At 43.5% G+C, this 23573-nt stretch overlaps 2 protein-coding genes across 3 annotated transcripts; one reads left to right on the top strand and one right to left on the bottom strand.

Annotated features, from left to right (window-relative positions):
- Positions 1–357: 357 nt before the first annotated feature.
- Positions 358–9950, top strand: unk (unk zinc finger). Its single transcript, XM_027023246.2, has 15 exons — positions 358–594; positions 1156–1365; positions 1664–1840; positions 2043–2173; positions 2339–2474; positions 2688–2805; positions 3167–3251; positions 3716–3927; positions 4239–4304; positions 4486–4654; positions 4907–5005; positions 5379–5564; positions 5750–5934; positions 6616–6876; positions 7035–9950. Exons 1-15 carry the CDS (start codon positions 443–445, stop codon positions 7167–7169), a joined length of 2322 nt encoding a protein of 773 aa, XP_026879047.2. The 5' UTR covers positions 358–442; the 3' UTR covers positions 7170–9950.
- Positions 8022–23314, bottom strand: unc13d (unc-13 homolog D (C. elegans)). 2 transcript variants are annotated; one of them, XM_027023253.2, is made up of 35 exons: positions 23254–23314; positions 22962–23099; positions 22028–22072; positions 21743–21793; positions 21308–21361; positions 20904–21011; positions 20557–20616; positions 20394–20460; positions 19981–20161; positions 19063–19107; positions 18877–18948; positions 18692–18761; positions 18506–18610; positions 18297–18389; positions 17825–17925; positions 17464–17581; positions 16846–16967; positions 16643–16733; positions 16439–16495; positions 16258–16355; positions 16114–16165; positions 15838–15968; positions 15308–15428; positions 14986–15138; positions 14442–14537; positions 14109–14315; positions 13511–13585; positions 13342–13421; positions 12928–13033; positions 12310–12381; positions 12056–12139; positions 11840–11960; positions 11324–11447; positions 10774–10976; positions 8022–10319 (listed from the first exon to the last, which is right to left on the bottom strand). In XM_027023253.2, the coding sequence occupies exons 1-35, from the start codon at positions 23284–23286 to the stop codon at positions 10216–10218; spliced, it is 3438 nt and encodes a 1145-aa protein (XP_026879054.2). In that variant the 5' UTR covers positions 23287–23314; the 3' UTR covers positions 8022–10215. The 2 variants fall into 2 exon arrangements, with proteins under 2 accessions (XP_026879054.2, XP_026879055.2); XM_027023254.2 differs by having other exon boundaries at positions 23214–23269.
- Positions 23315–23573: the final 259 nt, after the last annotated feature.

Raw genomic sequence — 23573 nt, forward strand, 5'->3', positions numbered from 1 at the left:
TATTATTATTATTATTTATTAATGATTACTTGTTGCTTATTTATTAGTTATTATTAATAAATAATAATGGTGATATACAAAAGGAAAGGGGTAAAGGTGATAAACTTTTTACACTATAATATTTCAAATGTGTGATACTACGAATAAAACTACATAACTGAAAATATGTTTTCTTGAATCCATTCTCTTTATTCGCGATATGACCATTTATCAACGCGCTTGACTACCGACTCTTTAAAATATATATATATATATATATATATATATATATATCTTTTTACTTTTGCCTTCGACTTTTTTTTTGTTACATCAACATGGCCCGGAAGTTCCTCTTTAGCAAACCCGCGCATGCGCACATTGAAAAAGATGCGGACTCCGAAGCTCTCGCAATATTATATAGTTTGATGGCGACAGTTCGGTAAAAAAAAAAAATTAAAAAAAAATGTCGAAGGGATCGACGCAACCCAGTTCGTCGGTAGCTGCGGCGAACCTCGGACCTTCCTCCTCTTCTTCCTCCTCGTCTCCTTCTGCGTGCGGCTCGGCGTCTCCCGCCAACGTGCTGCACGCTCAGCCTGAGAAACCACAACACTACACGTACGTACCCCCCGCACACCTGACGTTCCCCGCACGCAAAAACACACCTGACGTTGCCGACCGGACAGGTAGCGTTAGCTACGTGGGCCATCCTTTTACAAGCCGTAGCGACTTCTGTCACAGTGTGAGTCAGAAGCCCGTTTAACCCTGTCCTTGTGTGCTGGGGGGCCTACCGAAATGGCAGGTTAGCGTTTCCTGCTCTTCACCTGTGTTTTGAAGTTGCTGGCTAACGTTTAGCTAGCAAATGATATTCAAAACCTTTACGGTAGCTAGCTACGTTAGCCTTACATTACAAAGTTAGCTATGTTAGGTTAGTCTATAAGTTAAAACCGCAGTGGTGAGTCTAAGGACAAGCGAAATGCATTGCAATTTTAGCTAAAGTTGCTATAGATAGCTCTTAACAGCACGAGTACAGTTATTTTTCTAATGTAGCTTTGCCACGATCAAAAGACCAATAGTTGTTAAGCGCACATAACAAATCAGGCTTTATGAACACCCACCTTTAAACACATCCTTCAACACCATCGTTTTATCTGTATTTCCCTTCCCCCTGTCTTTTAGATATCTGAAGGAGTTCAGAACAGAACAGTGCCCTCTGTTTGTACAGCACAAATGCAGTCAGCATCGCCCCTTTACCTGTTTCCACTGGCACTTCCTGAACCAGCGTCGCCGGAGACCCATCCGCAGGCGTGACGGGACCTTTAGCTACAGTCCTGATGTGTATTGCGTCAAGTACGACGAGGGCACTGGCACGTGTCCTGATGGAGACGAGTAAGAAGAGATCGCTGGTTATTTTTTGGTTGTTTCACGTTGCACTGGTGCCCATATGTGAGCAAAACGCAACTTAAGCGCAGGTCAGATAAAAACGGTGGTGGTGTTAAGCTCACGGTTTTGTCAAAAGAGTGGAGGCCATGAGTTCACCTTAGCTAATGGTGTGTTAAAAGTAACACAGAACAGACGTTTTGGCAGATCTTCCGATAAATCAATGCTTCAGGAAGAAGCAGATGTTGAAGCGTCTCCTGAGCAACTCTATTTTTTCTTAGCTGCTGCTGGCATTATTTGTGTTTAGGTGTCCGTTCTTGCACCGGACGGCCGGGGACACAGAGCGGCGCTACCACCTGCGCTACTATAAGACAGGGTCCTGTATTCACGAGACGGATGCCAAGGGCCACTGCAGTAAGAATGGCCCCCACTGTGCTTTTGCTCATGGCTCTCATGACCTGCGATCGCCAGTATTCGACATCCGGTACGTCTCACGGCTGGCAGCGCAGGCCCGGCTTGAAGAGTGTAACCTTTTCAGTCGGTGTTCTTTTATGGTTTGCAGTGGTGCTTGGTTGCCTGGTGTTGTTTGTTGAATTGTATCAAGAATGGCATGTGGAAAGGAGCACAGCCATTCGCCACTGTAGAAGACGTCCCAGTAAGCCAGCACGTGGATGTCTGTCATGCAGGGAGGTACAGGCACTGGAGGCTCAGGCTGGCTCTGGATTGGCAGAGACTGGATTGGTGGAGGGACAGTCTGGCTTAGTGGCAAGTACAGCTCTAATAGAAAAAACTCTGAGTGAGGAGCCACGTTGGCAAGGTGAGGACAAATACTTCAATTTTTATGATGAAGCAAAATATGATAAAAATATTTAAGGAAATATGAGATTTTGATTGACTGGTTAAAGGAATGTTTGGAAAGCAGCAAAGTATTTATAGTTTCGCTAAAATCTCTCTCTCTCTCTCTCTCTCTCTCTCTGCACAGATAACAGCTACGTGCTCTCTCACTACAAGACTGAGCTCTGCAAAAAGCCCCCCCGCCTGTGTCGCCAAGGTTACGCCTGCCCTTATTACCACAACAGCAAGGACCGCAGACGATGCCCTCACAAGCACAAATACAGGTAAGTGCTAACCCAGCAAGACGTCACCCGGCAACCTTTAGTGCAGAAATGCTGATCATTTGTAAACGTGAGACTGTGTAGTGGTCATCCTTCACCTAATGTTCATGTGTTAGTTTTGTATTAACATAAATGTCTCAATCTGAGCAGTGTCGAGGGGTTTTGAACGCTGCTCTTATGGTGTGTGTGTGTGTGTGTGTGTGTGTGTGTGTGTAGAGCCTTGCCTTGTCCATCAGTGAAACACAGTGATGAGTGGGGTGACCCCAGTAAGTGTGAGAGTGGGGAAGGCTGCCAGTACTGCCACACACGAACTGAGCAGCAGTTCCACCCAGAGGTAGTGCACCTCACATTGCAAACGAATCGTTACTTGTCAGTCATACAGTTAATACTGGCATTTCACCCCACACCTGGCACCGATGTCACTAGTTATTAACAGCCTTTAGTAGAAAGTCACTGTATATTTTATTCTCAAGATACTTTCGGTTATTTAAAGGTTGTTTTAAATGCTCTTGAAAAGGGGGGGGGGGGGGAGCAGCTGTGGCATATCTGAAACCACACTTAAAAATAATAATTGGTATGAAGAAATTACATCCCTGTGACACTAATTTGTTCTCTAATGTATGATGATTTGGCTTGCAGATTTTGTTGGTTGTTTGTTTTTGAAAACATCTCCTTTGCTCCGGGTCTGTCTGCAGATCTATAAATCCACCAAATGTAATGACATGCAACAGAGCGGCAGCTGTCCCAGAGGACCTTTCTGTGCCTTCGCCCACCTGGACAGTAAGAGCTCCTTAACCATGATTGAGAAAGGCCTGTATAGTTATCTAGTGTATGATCTAGTCCAGTGATTCTCAGGTCAGTCCAGTGGCCATGACGCTGCTCATTATATAATTATACTAATGAGTATAATCTCGTTATACTAATTATACTAAGTATAATCTCATTATACTAATTAGGTTCACTTCTGTGCCCAAAAGGAGAGTTGATTAGTTATGTGTGAATGCTCGTGCTATATTACGGCTACAATTACCCCTAATAGTGGAACTATATTGTGAATTTTATGAAATGTATCTAGGAAATAATGTGGCTGAAGAATTGCGTGTTCTATTTAGGTTTGCCAGTGTAATGTTGCTCGACAATAGTTGAAATTGCTTGAATGCAGCCCTTAAAATGCTATTGTCTTGGCAGAAGATGTGTAGCTAAAGTGAAGTATGAATAAAGTGTGTTTTTTCTTTCTCACCCAGAACCAAGTGGGAGTGAAGACCAGCCTTTCCCAGAGGGGGGCACCTCCCCCCCTGCAGTTCCCTGCTCAGTAATCACTGATAATGCCACCTCAGCACAAGGCCTTCTGGGAAGGGTTCTGTATGAGGAGTCCACCAGCCTGGATGTGTCTCACTCGCGCTGGGCAGGAGAGGGGGGTTATGGGAGAGCGCCAGGGTTTGAGAGAGAGGACCAGGTGCATAAAAGCAAACTGTTCAATATTTTGCTAGTGTTACTATTGAAATTGTAAAAATTAACAACCACTGTAACTGGAAGTGCCGATTTTGGTAATGGATCGCCTACGATAGACAGACATTAGTCATTTGCTGCACACGACTTTGTGTTATTGTGAGTGAGCACCTGAACTGAAATGTTCAGTGTGACAGGATAGACCAGATGTCCAAGGTTGTAACTCGGGTGTGAAATCATATCACGTGTTCCTTCGTCCCAAACGTTGATTGTGTCAAACTGAAAATCCTCCCTTAAATGTATTTCTTTTTTGTTCAGGCTAAACAGAAGTCATTTGCAGTGGAACCTCACAGTAAAGAAATTTCCACTATGCACAGCAAGCCGGTACTGTTCTGCTCCTTCTGCAGTTTTATATATTGCATTACATAACTTTTACATTGTTATTTTTTTGGAAGTACTTTTAAGTTTCCATGCTTGATAATTTTGCCTTCTTTTGCGGCTGTGAGGTTGACCCGTGTTAAGCAGTGCCGTGCGGTCTTTAATGCGGTGTTGTCTGCTGCTGTAGGAGCTGTCGGTGTTTCTGCCGGTGGGCAGCCCCCTCAGCTTGTCGTCCAGTGTGCCCTCGAGCCTGGCAGCGACACCTCCCAGCCCGGCACCCCCTGGCCCCACCACGGGCATGAATGCCAATGCTCTGCCCTTCTACCCCACCAGTGACACCGTGGAATCTGTAGTGGGTCAGTTCTGAATCTAAAATTAAAGTTCAAAGTTTGACAGGCCACAATGGGTTAAAAAGTAGAATTTGACAGGATTGTGGTGGAAAATGTAATGTCTGTGGTAACCTAAATGTTACAAAATAAGAGTATTGGTTGTAATATTGAACATTACAAGAATAAGAACATGGGTTAAGACCTTTAGGTGTTTGAGTGTGTAAGCTCTCGTAGTGGCACTGTAAGTTTTGCATGGTTTGTGTGTCTTGTGTTGCTCAGAGTCTGCGCTAGATGATCTGGACCTGAACGCTTTTGGTGTGTCTGCGCTGGAGAAGAGCCTAGAGAGCAGCTCCATACCCAGCATGGGGCTCATGTTAGGTTCGCACCAACCAGCTCAAATGGGAGCAGTGCTTAACTGTGACTGCAGGGTGCTTTTTGTGTTTATTTTTAGAAACTTGAGTGGGTTTGGGTGAAGCCTTTTTCCTCTGGGTTTGTAGCTTTTTTTTTTTTTTTTTTTTTTTTTTTTTTTTTTTGAGTTAGTGAGTCAGCGAGTCAGCACAACTCTGTTGCTCGGGTTGGAAACGCTTTAAGCTTTGTGTGTTACCTGCCAATCAGCACAAGAAACAATTACAAGTTCGCCATGCACGCCTGTAACGATTTTTGTCATGCTTTGGATTGTGAAAGTGTGTTGGTGAGTTTTGATGAGAGAATGCCATTTTGAACTGATTTTGAGTGTCGTGTCTCTAAACAGGAGGGAATCAGCTTCAGAGCTCAGCTCCTGTTAATATCCCTGGATCTCTTAGTAGCCCCTCCCCTTTCAGGTCCCCCTCACCCTCTCCGCCAATTAGAGCTCATGCTTCTCCTTTTCTGGCAGCTCAGTTGCCACATCCCAGCCAATCGGAGAGCAGCTTTCTGGGAGCGTCGCATAGTTCATTAGGTTTGTAGCCTCTTGGAGCCTCTGCGATGCTGTGTTTTGTTAGTAGCCATTATTTTAGCAGCACTTCCTTTTCCCACAAGTATTGCTTACATGAGAAATGTCTTACACTAGGCATGAGAAGCAGTTAAAGCTGTAGCAGCATCTGTGCAAATTTGTGTGCTCAGCCACGCATTCTTTTTGTGTAGGTTTGAACGGAATGAGCAGTAGTATCTGGGAACACTTCCCCCCAGGTCAGAGTTCCCCCGGCACGCCACCAGCCCTCCTGCCCGCCGGAGCCATGTTCACCGAGGCCTCCCGTCTGAAACAGGAAGTAGACGAGGCTCACAGGGTGCTGAAACACTGGGACCACAGCTGGAGGCAGATGTCTCAGGTGAGGGTGCATCGGTGCGAGAGGGCGTGTCTACGCATAAGTGTGGGTCTACACATGAGTGTGTGCAAACTCAAGGATAAAAAGCAGTAGCACAATTAGGGATTTCTTTTTCTTCCTTTAAACATTTTTACAGAGACAGTTCTTCACATTTTGTACAGTAGCTATTGTCTTTCTCTAAGTGTCTTCTCATATAAAGGCTCCCAGACAGGTGATGAGTGGTGATAAGGCAGAGTAGGAGAGAGATCTGTACATTTCATCGTTTATGTATCAAAATCACAATTTAGAAGCAATGCGGTGATCTTTAACCAATAACGGTGCCTGTATTCTTAACAAGGTTTTTAGGATCTATGTTTTTTAAAATAATCTTTTTATTGTTCTCTCATGGCAATTAACAATAGTCCTATAATAAGGTTGTTTAAATATACAGTAGATGCAACTGCAAAGCAGTCTTTTTAATGTAGTAACCAGATAGTTCACATAATAAATATCTACAAACCTATGAGTTTAACTAATTAAGGATAAGTAACTAATTAAGTGATTAAGTAATTGCAAAGTCAACTGCAGTCACAATACAGATCAAGACAAATCAAAATTGGACACCTTGGCTCCTGACTGAACGCGGGCCTGTTTTGTCTGGGTACGTGTTTAAACGGCCGTTTGAAGTCTTCCCACTGTCGGCAGTCTTGGGCGGTGCTCAAAGCAGACGCAGAGGAATCGCGTGCGCTGGCGAGCCGGCTGACCATGGAGGCCGAGCGGGCCCGGCAGGCCGAGGAGGAGGTGCAGCAGCAGGCGGCTCTCCTGGAGGAGGCGCTCGAGAGCCTGCGCAGTGCAGAGAACCCACGCCTGCAGCTCCACCAGCTCCAGCTGATGCACAGGCTCCCTCTGAGCTCGGTGTGCAGCCTGCAAGCGCAGATCTGCACCTGTCTGCGGATGGTAGAGCAGGTACAAGCACGGGCACCCTATCCTGGTACACCAGTGCAGAACATTAAGAACGGTTACCTGAAAGTATCAATCTGTTCTCTGTTCAAATACTAGAATTGTTTTTGGTGGTGAGTACAATTTTTATTCGCTGCCCCTCCCTCTGGCTCTCTCTCTCTCAGGCCGTGTACAGGAAGCAGCGGTTGTGTTGCGTGTCATGCGAGGAGCTTGGCTCGGTGGCGTTGCCTTGCCAACACGGCGTGTGCTGTGAGCGGTGTGCCACATCTGCAGAATGCCCGGTGTGCTCAGATCACTAGCAGAGCCTGAATGTCCACCAGTCCGGAGCACCAGCCCTGTGTTTCCTGAACCATTCTGAACACTTAAGACCAGTCCCTCCTCTGAGCTCCATCTTAACCTAGGCCTGACCAGTCCGTCTTGTGGAGTTCAGTTCAAACCCAAAACTGTCGGCTCTTGAAGACGGTGGAGGATGACGGTTGAACCTGGACTTCAGAGAAGTTGGACCTCCAGGAGGACACGTGTGGGTACCAAACTAAACCTTCGCCTTGGCTCCGATCCACAGGCTGGCTCCTCTCTTAGGGCCCTAATTAGGAATCTCTGTATCTGCTCAGCAAGTTTGTAATTTTTAAGAAACAAATAACAAAAGCCACAACGAACAAAATGAATGTTTAATGCATGAGGTTTAGACTCCGGTCTGTTCCTAGCACACAGTGATTTGGCCTTTATCCGACACCTGTCAGAAACTGCCATTTAAATGTAACCAGTACCTAATCCTGTACTCCCGGACTAAACCCTGTTTCTTTAACCATAAGATCATCTTCATCTAACCATTCCAGGCAAGATCTGAACCTTGTCTTAGAACATCCTAGTGTAAACTCTCGGTTGTTGTAGAGATAGTTGGCTTGGCCTATCAAAGTATTGAATGAGGACCATTATAAGCTTTCATTAGAAATGTTTGTAGTTAGGGGGAATTGGCCATTCATAGAGGATTCATGTGGACCCTGACCTTACCTAATGTCCTGACATGGGTCCTAAATTCTCAACCTGAGCTTGACCTCATCAATAACCCTAAACCATTACTGATCCAGCTCCAATTATCAATAACCCTGCATCAGTACTGATCTAACTATGTTCCACACACTTTTTTAATGTATTTATTTATTTATTTTTTTTAGCGTTTTGTTACATTTTTCTTTTGGCTTTGCCTTCATTTTACTAATGACCCGTCTTTCCCCTGCCCACTTAATTATTTTCCTTTATTATGTCACATGACGGGTGCCAGTGGAGACAGCTGTCGCTGGTTGCGTGGGCCTTACTGGTTGGGATGTGGCTGACTGTGCGTACTACCTTGGTTCCTAGGTACCGGATAGAGGGCACTATGCCAATCCCAACGACGCGCAACTGGAGGAACAATCGCGGGATTTCGTTCTGGTCCCCATCTGAATCTGACTCGGATGGGTGACGCGTGCAATCCTTTAAATTGCAAAAAAAAAATATATATTTAATCCTTTAAACTATGATTAACAATAACCCAGCACAATTACTGATCTAACTCTGATTCTGAGGCCACCTATTCTGCTTCTTACACATAAATGCACGCGCGCACACACACATTCTCATATAGGGCTATTGGCAGGTGCCATCGTATTTATTTCCATGAGCCCCAAGGCAAATAACTAATGGTAAAGCTGTTTTTACTGAATTTAGACTTTTCATATTGTCATGAGTTTATTCATTGGGAAGGGGAGAGCTTAGGTGTAAATGAGTATTATTATTATTGCATAAATACTGTAATTTCAAATTATATTCTTAGTTTATTAAAAGGCTTTTCAGAACAAGAACTCTTGGGGACAGTTTTGCTCACCCAGATCATCATAAGACTCTAAAGAGAATTTCTGATTCCATTTCCTTTGCAATTTAGTCCAAGACTAGGTTTGATCCATGTATGGGAAACCAACACTTGCCAGTTTGCCAGAATCAGTTTCAAACCTAAAATATCAATGAAAATAATGTGATTATTATCTAGTAGATATTCTCTACCTGTGTCAGATGATAGCACAGCAAATACTGGTAAAGTGGGACAATCACAGCTTATTGCCTCAGCATTCAGAAAACAGTTTCCCGAACATTCCCACACATGCTTTGGGAATGTTCCAGAATCAGAATTTGTGACATGCATTCTTTCTGCAATTAGTGGATTTTGTGTGTTACATTTTGAAACTTCTTCAACAAAGGAAAATGTATAGCATTACTGAAAGCTCCTCATTGCTTTTGCAAAACCTTTTGTTTTTAATTGTATAACTATTGTTTTAAATAACTCCCATGATTTTCTAAAGAGAAACATTACTTTTTGAACAGAGATGGAAAACACACCTCTGTACACAGCTTGGCACACTCAGGTTAATGTCCACATACCACAACCATGAAGTACAACACAGAGGCAGGAAAAAGTGAAGATTTATTCATAGTTCTCTTTTAAGATATTGACTCTGTGTAATAAGATACTAGTCTGTTTTTAAATCTACCTTTTTCATGTAAGCTTTTGATTCATTTTGACATTTTGTGTGAACAGGTGTCAAACAAAAAAGATTGGTTTAAGCAACCTTTTATGTGCACTGATTCTAGCAACCCAACAGAGGGCGTCTTCTATATGAATATTCTAGGACCATGGAGCAGATGAGACTACAGACATTTTGAATAAGTACTGGGCATGTTTCATAATTTTAATATCAGATCATGAGTAAAGGTTAGGGTATGAGTGGGCTTCTGCCTAGGGTTGGGTATTAGGACAGTCTGAATAGACTGATCCAACAGATCGTAGGCTAGTCTAAGAGTTCCTTAAGTCTGGTAAGACAAATTACATTTGTGGGTGCTCTGTTCTTGGGATCCACTGCTCCTCTGGGAGCAGAGGTGCTAGAATAATTTAGGTTCATTTCAGTGTGAAGTTGAAGAAATGAAAGAATTTGACCTAATATCAGTGCTTCACTGTGAGTTCTGTAATCATCTGCTCAGAACCATTCAGCTACAGTCTTTCAATCTGATTTTGTACAAGAAAATAAATGTATATTTTTGGATGAAAATGTCTCGTTTTTTTGCGATTGGTTTTTAATAACAAAAATGCGCACAAAACATTGTCATATACAATGTATTACAATGTATAAAGTCTGATAGATATAACTAACACTTGTTCTAATATAATTGTGCAAAACATTTTAGAATAATTCACTTACATTTTGCTCTATAAAATAAATGCATCAGAAACAATATATCCAGATCTAAAACTGTTGCCACATTTCTAAGATCTGTTGTATACCTTGCTTCTTTGCTCATTACTTTTCCATTGTTTTACGTTTCCTGAGACTTCTTCTCTCTCTGCCTGCGCTGCTTTACAAAGGCTTGAGCCTCACGCTCACCTTTTCTTGCTTCGAGCAACTTGAGGGTGGTTTCACCTGCAAACACACGAGAGAGCCATGAGGCCTGCAGACTCCGCAGTCACGGGAGTCACAGTAGGGTTTCTCACGTGTAGACCACAGTGAAAAGCCTAATCACAGACACATTTATGCAGCATTAGGGCAGTGGTAAAGGTACTCAAGTAGTAATCAGAAGGTTGCCAGTTCAAGCCCCTCCACTGTCAGGTTGCCACTGTTGTACCCCTGATCAAGGCGCTTAACCCCCAATTGTGCAAGTTATGTTCAGTCAGAATTGTAAGTTCTTTCGGATAAAAGCGTTAGGTAAATGTAATATGGCTCTGCATCCTTTGTGTTATTCATTCTTTTGTGTATTTGACAACAACTAGACCGACTGCCGTTATACTAAGAGCACATAATTCAGGATGGACGTGTGTTGTTTATGAAGTAAAATATGTGAAGCATCTTTAGCTTTAAGAGTAACAGAAGATTGTACTGTTTGGTTTGGGGTGCAGCAGCGGAAGGCGGATCTGTGCAGGGGCGGGGTCTGGGGAGGCTCCGCCTCCAGCCACCCCTGGCACGGCCTTCAGGGAGAGGAAGGCTTCTCCTTCAAAGTCATCACTTCCCAGGGTGTCGTGGTCCAGCACTGTCACCATCAGGCATGCTCCTGTTGACTGGCACTGCTCTAATGTTACAAGACTGCCCCCCATAGGGCATGAGTAAAATTACCACTATGAACCAACAATCAGAACATGTAGAAACATAAACTGAGTAGAAACTGAGTAAGACTAGTCATAGACTAAATCTTAAATTCTACTTATGTTGTTTTTGGTTTTTTTTGAGGGGGAGGGAAGGTTGTATGTAACCAAATCAGACTGAATTATTACTTTCATCATGTATGTGCACTCTGTAAAGTAATCGCTATTTTTACATTATGGACCTACTTTTTCCTTTCAAAATAGATCAAATTAGTCATTTTGGCCAATGAATTGTGTTTATTAGACTTAAATTAAAACTGCTGATTAAACTTAAATAGTTTTACTCACAATTCAAAGGATTCCTCAAACAGTGGGTTGAGCTCACAGTTTATGATCTTGGTATAGTGCGGTTCAACTTGTGGGAAGATGTGCTTCGGTTCCAGAGAAATCTGAACAAAGGGATCGCTGGAGCCTGCAGAGAAACAGTTCAGAAATCACACAGCATCACAGCCTTTGGAGCCTTGAGCAGAACCTACCTACGTCATGAAGCAGGTGAGAAATATTTCAAATCCAAATGCATTTGTATTTATTCTGAAACACAGCAGATGACTGACTTCCACTGCTCCTGTTCTGGACATTTTGAGGTAAATTGGACCCAAAACAGGTTTTCCTTCAGTCCAAATGTGGTTATTCTAATTCCACACATCATTGCTAAACTCATACAAAAAGGTTCTTTATTACTTCAGGGGAAGGACCCTACACCACTGTCAAAATATCATCTTTTGCAAAATTGTCCTTGGCATGTCATCATCTTTGGAAGGTCTCGCATGTCACGCCAGGAACACTTGTTACGCCGATGCCTACCATTAGAGTCCAGGGGGATGAGGTTGACGGCGTTCAACACCTCTACACGCAGCTTCTCATCTGAGCGCTTGTAGGAGATGATGAGCGTCACTGCGCCGTACTTCTCGCCGTGACACACTTTCTGTTACAGACATAAATAACCCAAGTGCTCTCACCCGCGTACACGTGACTACAGGCATGCTGGATCCACTAAAAGACACAAACAAGAATATTCACCTGCTCCCAGACTTTCCTCTCAAAAAACTTCTCCATCAGCTGTTTGCAGGTCATGGAGTTCAGCATCAAGTGGTTTTGCAGAGCCTGGAGTGGGAAATATGGACAGATGAAAACAAGACAGGCTATCCAGGCACAAGTAGACATCATATCTGCCAGTAGTGTACAGTGTTTCAAGAAAGTATCTTATTTTAGCAACAATTTTAGCAGTGCTTAAGATTTTTTTGACTGTCTGAACACTGATAATTAGTTCTGACCTTATACTCCTCTGTGTGCAGTGTGTTGAGAGGAAGCCCGTTGCCTTCAGCATGAAAGCACTGCTCCAGACACTACCAAACAGCACATACAAAAATACTCAGTTAATGGCTTAGCAGTTAAAAATGTACAGCGTATACAAGGAATATCAGGAAATATCTGGAAGCTGATTTCTTTTTTTTTTTGCCTGCCTTGTGAGTCAACTGGAGACTAGGTTTCTCAAAATACCGTAGTGTAATTAGACTGAATTCACCTGGTTGGGTCACATGATCAGGTTGAATGACCTGATGTTGGTCAAATGAAGCTAAATGTTTCTCAGAACTCTAAAATCCTGTGGTTCATGTCTGCCCATGTCTGTCTAAAGTGTTGACGTAAAAAAAAAGAAAAACCCATGACATAAACCTGCAACCCTGATGACTAAGATGGGAACAGGTGACATAAGACGGGATAGAGATGTAAGCAGTAGAATCGCCCCCATAGCTCTGGGTCCCCATAGACCTTTTTGTGCTGTGGCAGGTTGTAGTTTAGAAATGGATGCTGCACATTAGCGGTAGACTTGGAGCTCAATTGTGCAGGAAGCTTCCCCTGTAAGAGAAGGGGCGTGTGTAGAGAGAGTGAACCTGCAGTGTGAACTGCAGCCTCTGGAAGTAGATCACACTGCTGTCCTCCTGCTGGGAGACCTGATGCAGTATCTTCACTGAGTTTGTCCACAGCGGAGTCAACAAACTGAGAGAAAGCAAAAAAAAAAGAGGAAAAAAAAAAAAACAGGTGAATACTGTATCATAACTTGACCTCTGACCTCATGGCATCAGGCTTTTGATGACCTTAGAAAGTCTAAAACATTTTGCATTAAAGTGCGGAGTAAAGTCACGCCTGACTTAATATGTGACCATGTGGTTCTCAGACAGGCCAGTTATGGCTGTGATGTGATGTACCGACACCAGAGATCAATATACACTCTAGCCAACACACAATGTCCTTATACAAAAATTATATTGCCAAGCATCTCTGCTGAAAGAGGAAAGGAAAGACACCTGCTGAAGTTCTCCTGTACCAGATTTTCATTCATGTACTTCAGCTCTTTCTCCAGATACTTCATCAGAGGATTCACTGCCTGGTGGGGGAGAGGCAGAGAGATGACTGCAGCTCTGTGAACCAACACGTTTGCTCTGACCATAAGTCTCAGTGGCGTTTCGTGCATACATCCTCCGTGGATCTGGAAGGCAGCCTGTGTCGTGTGGCCATCCCGCGGACGAACGCCTCGATGTCTGTGTGCATCTGGGAAGACGGAGGAGAAACAGGAGCAGTCAGTGCTGGGACACTATGGTGAAAGTATTCTCACACACTCTCTGTGATCAGCTCATCTTGGAGCCCAGTCGATGGAAAATGGTCTCTTGTAAAGGTATTTAGTAACTAGTGTGGATAAGTATAGCGTTTATATCTTTATCTGTTTTTTTAATTATCATTTTAGGAGAGAAAATTAGACATTTTATTCACTAGCAAAGGACTTTAGTAAGATCCTGTTTAAAGCCTCAGATTAATTAGATGATTCTGGATTATATTTTTGACTAACATGTATGGAGTTTTGCTAGGTGATTATCGGCCTTTTTGAATAAGAGCGTTCCCAAATATGAGTGTAAGCACACACACACACACACACACACACACACACACACGGCATTGTTAACATAATTGTTACATAATGCAAGGGACAGACACCAAGTCTAGTGTCCGTCGGCTGTGTTGTCTTGCACAGACTCCCACGGCCGTGATGTCACAGATGTCCGTAAAAGAGTGTTACCTTCTTCCCAAGGGTGTCAACAGCCGAGCGGATCTCACGGTTCAGGACAGCCTGTGTGTGCTGCAGCTGGGACGGAAGTGTGTTCTGGAACTGCGCCTCTCCAATCACATTGCGTGTCCGCTCACGAAGTCCTGCCCAGTTGAGCTGCTGAGGGAGACGGTTCAGCACCGAGTGCAGATGCTCCAGGTCGTTGACCACCACACACAGCTGGAGGCAAAACCAGACTGATCACCTTTCTCCAGAAAACCTGAGAAACTGTAGAGCTAGAAGTAGTTAGTGTAGTGGTGCGTCTGAGTGGAGTCTCTCTCCTTCCGCCTCTTGTCTTGGGCTCACCATGTTGACAGCACTGCCAGGGTCGGAGTTCTCCGAAAGCCTCTGCACCCGAGACTTCAGTAAACGGCAGTATGAGGAAGCAATCTTGCACATATCCTAACAGAGACATCAGAACTCGTATCAGAGTTAAAATGATAAACATGACATTTTATCATATATGATAAAAAAATAAGTAGAAAAAATGTTATTTCTTCCTAGAATACATCTACAAGTTACGTATAAGTTAGAATGTTGGGATTACAATGGCGCTTCTTTTGTAATGCCTTTGTGTGTGTCGTTATCTTCTGATTTGGGGATTTCTTCACGTTTGACTGTATAAAATCCTTAAACTTTAACCACTTTTGGGTCTGCTTAGAGTCATAAGTTGGTATATCGCTCAGTCACAGACTCAGCTGTTAGCCTAAAACACACAGACTTGCGCTTGTCTGCAAGTGCGGCACGCGAGTTTGGTTAGTCAGCCTAGAATAACCGGGAGCCTAGACTGTGTGAAGGTTGGTGAGTGTTAGGCAGGACGCTGGCAGGAGTTCCTAACACCAGCACGCACCTCTGTGAGCTTGACCATGAGCATGAATCCCTCCTCGGAGTCGGGCCAGCCCAGCTGTTCCCACAACTGCCAGAGAGGTTGCAGACATGCGGCCAGGTCCACGGCAGAGGAGCTGTGCTTCACCGCTACTGCCCCCGTCTGGAGAGGCTGCAGCTGCGCACACAGAGGGGGAGAGCCCCTTTTAAATCTCCCACCCACATATCAGTGTCATCTTTATGATCGTTCATTTAACCATGTCGGTCTTCATTTACACATTCACACTGGTCTAAATCTCTCTTAAGAGATGGACCACACGAGAGTCCTGAGGATGGGGAAAGCTCACCTGATCCACCTCCACCGCCTTCTCCACCCGCTCCAGGGTGGTGCTGAACGCTTTATTCAGCCAATAAGGAAGAGCCTCCCGAAAGTCCTCGTGGAAGCTGGTTAACTGCAGGAGTTTCCCTCTATGCAAAACAGGATATGTGGGCAAGACCCCTATATTTCACTTCAGGACATTTCATATGCCAAAACAATAACAGGCCAAATATAAATATATTTTCATATAAGAGAGGTGTCAGGTGTCCAATAAAACCCTTTGCTCCAGACTGATCTCCACTGAAGAGACACAATCATTATTTCATCAATGTACAATTTCACAACATATTAGTTTTTTTATTTTGTTTTGTTTTTTTTACTTTTCCATTACAAGTACAATATACTAACGAATTGGGGAAAATTTTCTAAGTACACAAGCAGCATCTATCTTATGAACTCTAGCACCTCCTTGTGGCCTTAGATAAAGTGTATGGTAATAGTAAATAACACTACAAATCTGCACGCTTATGTTTTTGGTTGAATGTTATGAAGTTGCACCTCTTCTGTAGATACGCTTTGTCTTTGTGGATGGCTTGCAGACTCAGGTACATGGGAAAGAGACTGTTAGCCAGAGACTGATCCATGTGATCCTCTAACTGAGACAGTGTGGCTCGAACTTCTACTGCCAACTGCATACACACCACACGCACACAAACTTGAATCAACAACAGATACTTACTAATAAAAACCACAGATACTGTGTAATGAATGTGATGAGAGTGTATTCTCATCACATAGAAAGATGTTTTAGCCCAACTGAGGGGGCGTTCTCACCAGTGCATCCAACTTCTGGTACACTATTGTAAACACATCTAACTGCACGGCGCTAGGAAGACATAAAGAGAGCAAATTATGAAAATAACAGATTTGAATGGGTGAATTTATGGTCAGTGGTTACTCTCCTACATAGTGAAGTACCTGACAAACACCCTGTTCCAGACATCCTTGTTGAGACGAATGTCCTCCTGCACTTCCCTAATCAAAAGACAGAGGGCACTAACGCTCTCCAGCAGATCCTGTAACAGGTGGACGTCAACATTTAATTAAGTAAATTAAGTCAATTTAATGGAAAATCCAGAAATATTGTTTAGCATTTTACCTTGGTCATTGGCTGATGAAGCCCCTTTTTAATGTTAAACCATTCTTCTGTACCATTCTATTAAAAACAATAACATTCCTATTTAAAATTTTGTAACTTTACAAAATTAACTTATATATAGTTAATTGTACCATTAATTACGTTAATACATTAATTATGTATTAATGACTTCTTAATTAGAATTCATGTGTGTTTGGTTCTCACAATTACAGCATCGATGACCTCATCGTGTAGGTCAAAATTAGCAGGGTTGAGCTTCTGGAAGGCTCGGGTTTTACAGATTTGGACCAGAACTCTACACACACACACACACACACACACACACACACAAAACAAATGCATTTAACTAATTTCAGTCTGCAAATAACACAAGCCTAAGATCTCAGAATCAGTGCCCAGTTGCCTACCTGAGCAGTGTGTGTAGCCGTGGGGTGGTTTGGGGCGTTGGTTGAAATATGTCCCTATATTTAGAGACTAAACACAGACCGTACTTCAGAAAGCCATGCAGAGAGTCTCCTAGCTCTTGTTTCTGTTGGCCAACATACCCACACATGCCAAAAGTTAAACAAAAAATCAAATGAACTGTCACACTTGGAAAATACTGTTGGTATCACTTAACAACACAAGAAATTTTAGAGCAGGTGGAGTGTTTAAACCAGGTTTGTTTATCTCACATATATGCCCTGTTTTAATCCTAGCAGTTTACAGAATGGTGTGAAATTATCAATGTTTCATCAGCTCACAGCAGCAAGCAATACTCATCGCACCCACTAACACACTCTCCCATACTTCAGGGTTAAAACTTAATACCTAAACAATGTGTACCACTTTAGCTTTAGCAGAATGCGATCATGTAGCAAACGTGATGTGACCTCACTTCCGGTACACCTCAAAATGCTACATGGCCCACGTGGGGGAAAAAAGATGATATGTATGAGCACATTTAATATGGACACTTTCTTTCTAAAAAAAAAAGTGGATATTCTGTTCCTACTTTCACATGCGTACTTCTGGAAGACTCAGACCTGCTGGTAAGGGAGCTCCTGTAGGTCCCAGTGGTACTCTATGCTGGTCAGTTGCTGAAACAGCACAGTGGAGTCCACCTCTAGACTCTGATACAGTTTACTGTAGGCCACCCACTTCCTGCACACACACGTACAAACATTCAGACATGTAAACCAGCCATGGATGATGTCCCACTGTGGATCGTACAAGTCTATAACAACATTCTTGTATGTAGGATGCTTGCAAAAACTCATACTACACACACACACACACACACACACACACACACACAAATCCTAGATTTCAATCAAGCATTGTTAAAGTTCCACTATTTAAATAGAAGAATGTCCTAGAATATCAGCGGCTCAGGAGGAAACCCACGCTAGGTCTTGCAAAAATGGGGAGATGTCATTCTGGGTGGCATAGTGCTCCAGCAGGGTGGTGCCCTCCCCACAGATCTCGCCCTTCCAGGGCCTGCTGTCCTGTGGGGAGACAAGAACGGACAGATTGCAGGGGAACGAAAATGAACAACGACCGAGGCGCTGCAGCCCAGGTCACACTGGGGAAGGATCAGGAACAGCTGCAGCATATCTGCTGCATATCTCTGCTCTGGCAAAACTAGGCTGACTGAATTAGCTGAAGTCCATGCTCGAGCACTCACCAGTAAAGCTTCAGTAAGCCAGACCAGAACGCCCTTTGAGAAATGCTAGTTTGATGAATGCTAAGAATATAACTGGGCGGGGCGGGGGGGCATTTTACGTGAACCGTGTAATCAGCGGAGCGCCATGGCATCGTCGCTCTCAACACTGCAGGTGTGGAAGGAGGTACGCTGGGGCACGCGCACGCAACATACCTGCTGTTTAGAGATGTGCGCGTGAACAAGCTGCTGCAAGATTCCGCTGTAGTTCACGTAAGGACTTCGGCCCGCGCTCAGAGTTTCGTCTCTCTGCCGACCACAAAAAGTCTTGTGTAAAATGCCTTACTGGGCCATTGCTGTAGTAGTAAACGGCCTGGATCTGCTCGCTCCGTACAGTCGGGCGCACCGAGCCGACTGGCGCCCACCTCTTTGTGGATCAGTTTGAGCTGCAGGTGGCATTTGCCGCGGTCCGGATACGTCTCTGTTTGGGGTCCAAGATTGTACCATCTGTCCTCTGTGCAGTGGAGGTCCTGTCATTCATATTGGCAAAGATATTACATTCGTTTGCCATTGGATGTTTTGTTTTATGAGTAAATTGTCCAGTGCGTCACCTGCAGTCTGAGGACAATATTTCCCAGGAAATCGTCCTGACCCTTCTCCTTTTTTGCGTCCTTTATCATCCTGTAATGGGATGATATTGAATAACAAATCAACAATGTTACTGCCATGTGAATAATGCGCAAGCATGTGTGCGTGCGCGCGCTTGTGTGAAACACAGATAAGTAGGCAGCGTGACCTTTTCAGGCCGTAGAAGTTTGTTCGGAACTCGTCGAGTTTTTGAGCGAGCGAAACCTCTTCGTCTTTATCCCTGTGAAGCAGACAGACAGAAAGCGCCTCATTAAGACCCACCACCCACTTCCTTTCACCGCACTGACTCAGCTAAAATGCTCGCCCACCGTGCAGGGGAAAGGCTTTTACTCACATCATTTCCATGTGGAAATTGGCGCTGGTTATGTTTTCAAACACCCTAATCAACAGAAACAGAAACTGAAACACCGTTTCGCCATCACAAATTATCTCACACACACACACACATATATATATGGCAGTTAGCTGACGCTCTGATCCAAAGCGACTTACAAAACTACTCAGAGAATGTATCCTAGCTGGTACAATCGAGTCCAAGATACCTACTAAGATACTGCTAGACACAGGAGTCAATGCTGATACTTAACAAAATGAGCATATGTTGCTCGCCGTGCCAGTCCCTGATCATCCTCCGGGTTCATCTACTAACATGAGTTGTGTGCTACAGAATATCAGTGACTCCCAACCCCACTGCTTTCCCTGAGCTCCCCATATGCTACACACTTTCAAACACGAACTCATTCAGCTCTGGGCTGCACCTCTGTGCTGTCGATCATATTGGAAAAACGCACAAATGTGCAGTGTCTCTTTTTTTCCAGGCGCACAACTGACAGCCTCCACTCTGAATATTAGTAATGTCACTACCGTTATTTAAATGACACCCAAACCACAGGAAATAGATGACTTACACATTGCAGCACTGTGACCCTTTTTAAACTATGACCCTTTTATGTAACTAGGAGTTGGATTCTTTTCTCAGAGTTTATTTATGATGATGTTTGTTTAAGCCTGGTGATCTTTCTGTGTTCAGATCACAGTGATATAGTTTTGTGCACTGGTGAACATGTCAGCCCATGAGAATCTGCTCTTTCATTTATTTTTACACCCCACAAATCGTCACATTTTGCTAGATTTCTAGCGTCTTTTTTAATTCCGACTTTGAATTTGACGATCGGAATCTACATTATGCTACTCTCTCAAAACCACCACTATACGAAGACAATAACAGGAGTCGGTTTTTCTATACACTTACAGTGTAAAGGTTTCAACCCAGATCGGATTGAGTGTCTGTTTCTTAATATCGGTTTGGAAAATTTCTCCATGCTGGGCCAACTCCTTCACCACAGCTTTCTGTGGTTTGGCCCCTGCGCTGGTGCACGGAGGTTCCTGGCTTTTCTGCAGAATGCTCAGCAGGCAGTAAGGGTCGCTGAAGCCTTCCGAGCAGGAAAGAAGAAACAATTTACCAAGACATCTTATGAAAACGGTTCTGAAAAGGAAGTCTTTCCCTTGTGTTTGTGGTCTAACTTCCTTTTTTTTTTGGCTGGTTATTTGTGGAAGGATAAATATAGGTTTGTTATCAGCATGTTCTATAAAATGACAAGTGGGTGCTCGTTTTAGAACCAGAGGCACTCGTTTTGGGCACAGACAGCAGACATAGCCCCATACCGCTAACATCTTTTCCCAGAATCTCTTTGGCCTCCTTCACTGTGACCTTCAGAGCATAAACTGGCCGCTGTAAACGGTAAAAGGCCAAAGTGAGAAAAGCCATCATTCCCCTCGACCCAGCTTAGATAAGTGAATTAGGAGAAGTGCCAGTCAGCGGATTCACCTCTGCGTGCTTCACTTTGTCGTACAGGCTCTCGTGCTCAGCATCCGTCATGCCAAATGCCTTTAAAAACAGAGACCTTTTGTGTGCATTAGTATTTAGGTACAATAACATCACAATAACATTTTAAAGTATAAAATGAAGTCTACTTTTTTACAAGGACTTTAATGTGGTGTGCTGAAAAATTCCAGTGTTGTGGATGGTTGTCTATAAGGCGTGTGATACTGTATGTTGTGGACGGTTGTCTATAAGGCATGTGATACTGTATGTTGTGGACGGTTGTCTATAAGGCGTGTGATACTGTATGTTGTGGACGGTTGTCTATAAGGCGTGTGATACTGTGTTCCCACCTCTTTGATATAGTCCAGTAGCTGACTGCTACTGTACTCCATTTTGCTTGTTGTTTTGCCCAGTCTGTGCTCGATGGTGTACAGGAGCTCCTTGTATAAAGGCTTGAGCTGCAGGCAATTCCAGGTTGTATTAATTCGTTATTGAATTCATCTATGGAGGTTAAGTGTAAATACTATACAATACATCTTAAATGTTGAGAGGGAAATTGGCTGGGCACATCGGAGTTGAATGTACATTTGACTTAATTGCATAATTGCTAACGTCCTCGTTTAAATGTAGCATACGCAAGTGAAATGAGTTTAGTACATCTCAAATGAGTCAAACCAATCGTTTCCTGTAAACCAGATATAAGAAATGTGGCGTGGGCAGTGCAGAGAAAGCAGTTCTCTGAGAGAGTGCTCGCCTGGTCTTTATGTCTCCTCTCCCTCTCCTCTGGGTTCTCAGGGTCCTTGAAATCCTGCAGTGACATGACAGTACAGTTGGTCTGCATAATGCTTCTAGTGCATCCCCCACTTCTTTAAGATGATCGGCTAGTTCAAGAAGGCTTCCAGTATTCTATTCTATTCTATTCTATTCTATTCTATTCTATTCTATTCTACTCTATTCTTTCGCAGTATTCTAGTTGAACTGTATCTTTGACTCTAACCTGCTGCACTGGCTTAGATGCATTCTATGGCAAAGCACTTTTGTAAGTCGCACTGGATAAAAGAGTCTGCTAAATGCAGAAAATATAAATGCAAATGTAAAATGTTTCCTGGCCACTTATCAGGTATACATTGCAGGGGGAGCTCAACTCTGGATTTGACATGTGGAAACATCAGGACAAATAACTCTTTACCTTTCTGTCTTTCTGTCTCCTCGTGGTGCCCAACTTCCGTGCAGGAGACCCCTGATAGGCACACACACAGGAAATGCATTTTGATTCAACTCAGTGATCAGCATGCACCATGCTAGCATAGCACTGCATCTCCACAGTAATCCTGAAAGCACTAGTGACCCAAAAACATCTCAGTGATCTGTTACACAAGTTTAAGTACACTAAAACATGATAGACTATTCCTGTAGGAACATGTGAATGAGGTGAGGTGAGGTGGACAGTGTTCTGTCCAGAGGAACACAGCACCTGTCTCGTCCTGCCCCGGGGAGACCCTGGTCCTGATGGCAAGGACTGCATGGTCAGAAACAGTAGAAAAAATTATTCCTTTATTAATAATTATTGATAATTATCCATTATTTAAATATTCTGGCATTTTGGAGACTGGACATGGAACAATATAATGTGCCTAATGTTAGAGAACTAATATGAGTTCTAAAATTAGAGAACTAATATGATTAATTAACAAATGAATGAATAAATAGTATTTGTCTTCAAGGCAATTCACTGAGACAAGAAAACTTCAATTCAGTTCAGTTAAATAAAGGTTTAACAAGACTGAGGTTAATTAAACTTCTTATTTTAACATCCTGAAACTTGTGGTCATCATAATAACGCTCTGACTGATATGGCAGTTCTACATCACAAATACCAAGCCTATGCACATGAGTGAGCAATAATGTGGTCATATATCCTAGAGTTCCCCAAAATGTTTCCTTATTGCTTACACTGGGGGAACTTTGTAACGATGTCTACTGTCAGGGGTTTTATTTCACTTTCAGAATCTAGCCTCTGAAGCACTCAGATGTAAGCCAGTTCCACCCCTTAACAACTCTACACCTTTGCTGCACCACAGCAAACAATCTCCAGTTACGGTGTGACGTAGCTGGAAATAAGACTGCACTTACCACCATAAGTGGTAAGTGGTAAGTGGTAATGCTAAAAAAAAAACCCCTGTGTTTTCCTGAACCCAAACTACACTATCTATACACCTACTTTCAAATGCGGGCTAGAGAGTAATACGAGAGATCTAATTTTGTTCCTATTTAATTAAACAGTATTAAACTGAGTTGGAGGAATCAGCAAAAGGCCACAACACATCCACCCTCTCATGCGTGGCGAACAAAGCATCATTAAGCATCGAGACCCACACAAACCGGTCATGAAGCTTTCAGGCACTTGCCTCTTGTGGTGGAACGAGCAGTCTGTCTGTGGTCGTTCCATCCTGGACCGGGACCATGCTGTCGGCCGGTGCCGCGAGGCTTGCGCTGTCTTCCCTATAACACTGATGGTCCGAGCCCTCTAGAGGAGTTCTTCTCCACTGCCAAACATTCAGTCAAGCCAAATGTGCAAACAGCACATACATTAAACAAATCCACTCAAATGAAAAGGGGCTCAGCAAAACATTCAGCTTAAACCTGCAAAGATGTCGTACATCTTCAGGGGTGAGACTTTAAGCATGTTGCGGAAGTTACCATTTCCTGTTTAAGGTTGGTCCTCTTACTCATAACTGTTTCTTCATCAGGTTCTTAGAGCAGAGACTGTTATCTGACTGCCTCTCTGCGCTCTCTCTCGCTCTCTCTCTCTCTCTCTCTCTCTCTCTCTCTCTCTCTCTCTCTCTCTCTCTCTCTCTCTCTCTCTCTCTCTATACATCTTCCTTCCTCTCTCACCGCATGCTGGCCCTCTCTCTGCTCTGTCACTCCTGAAGTTCTTCAGGTTCATGGCAGAACTGCAAACAGCTTTGTATCTCTGACTTCATGAACATATCACACTGTTGAATATGTCATCTCACTGG

The sequence above is a fragment of the Electrophorus electricus genome, chromosome 14 (genome assembly GCF_013358815.1).
Source record: "Electrophorus electricus isolate fEleEle1 chromosome 14, fEleEle1.pri, whole genome shotgun sequence".
Lineage (NCBI taxonomy): Eukaryota > Metazoa > Chordata > Actinopteri > Gymnotiformes > Gymnotidae > Electrophorus > Electrophorus electricus.

Coding starts and splice junctions, on each gene's coding strand:
- unk (XM_027023246.2), top strand. CDS start 443: ATGTCGAAGGGATCGACGCAACCCAGTTCGTCGGTAGCTGCGGCGAAC. Junction 595..1,155: donor GAGAAACCACAACACTACAC/GTACGTACCCCC, acceptor CCTGTCTTTTAG/ATATCTGAAGGAGTTCAGAA. Junction 5,565..5,749: donor AGCGTCGCATAGTTCATTAG/GTTTGTAGCCTC, acceptor CTTTTTGTGTAG/GTTTGAACGGAATGAGCAGT.
- unc13d (XM_027023253.2), bottom strand. CDS start 23,286: ATGAGTAAGAGGACCAACCTTAAACAGGAAATG. Junction 15,429..15,837: donor AAAGCGTATCTACAGAAGAG/GTGCAACTTCAT, acceptor TGTTTTGCATAG/AGGGAAACTCCTGCAGTTAA. Junction 13,422..13,510: donor CTTCCAGATCCACGGAGGAT/GTATGCACGAAA, acceptor CTCCCCCACCAG/GCAGTGAATCCTCTGATGAA.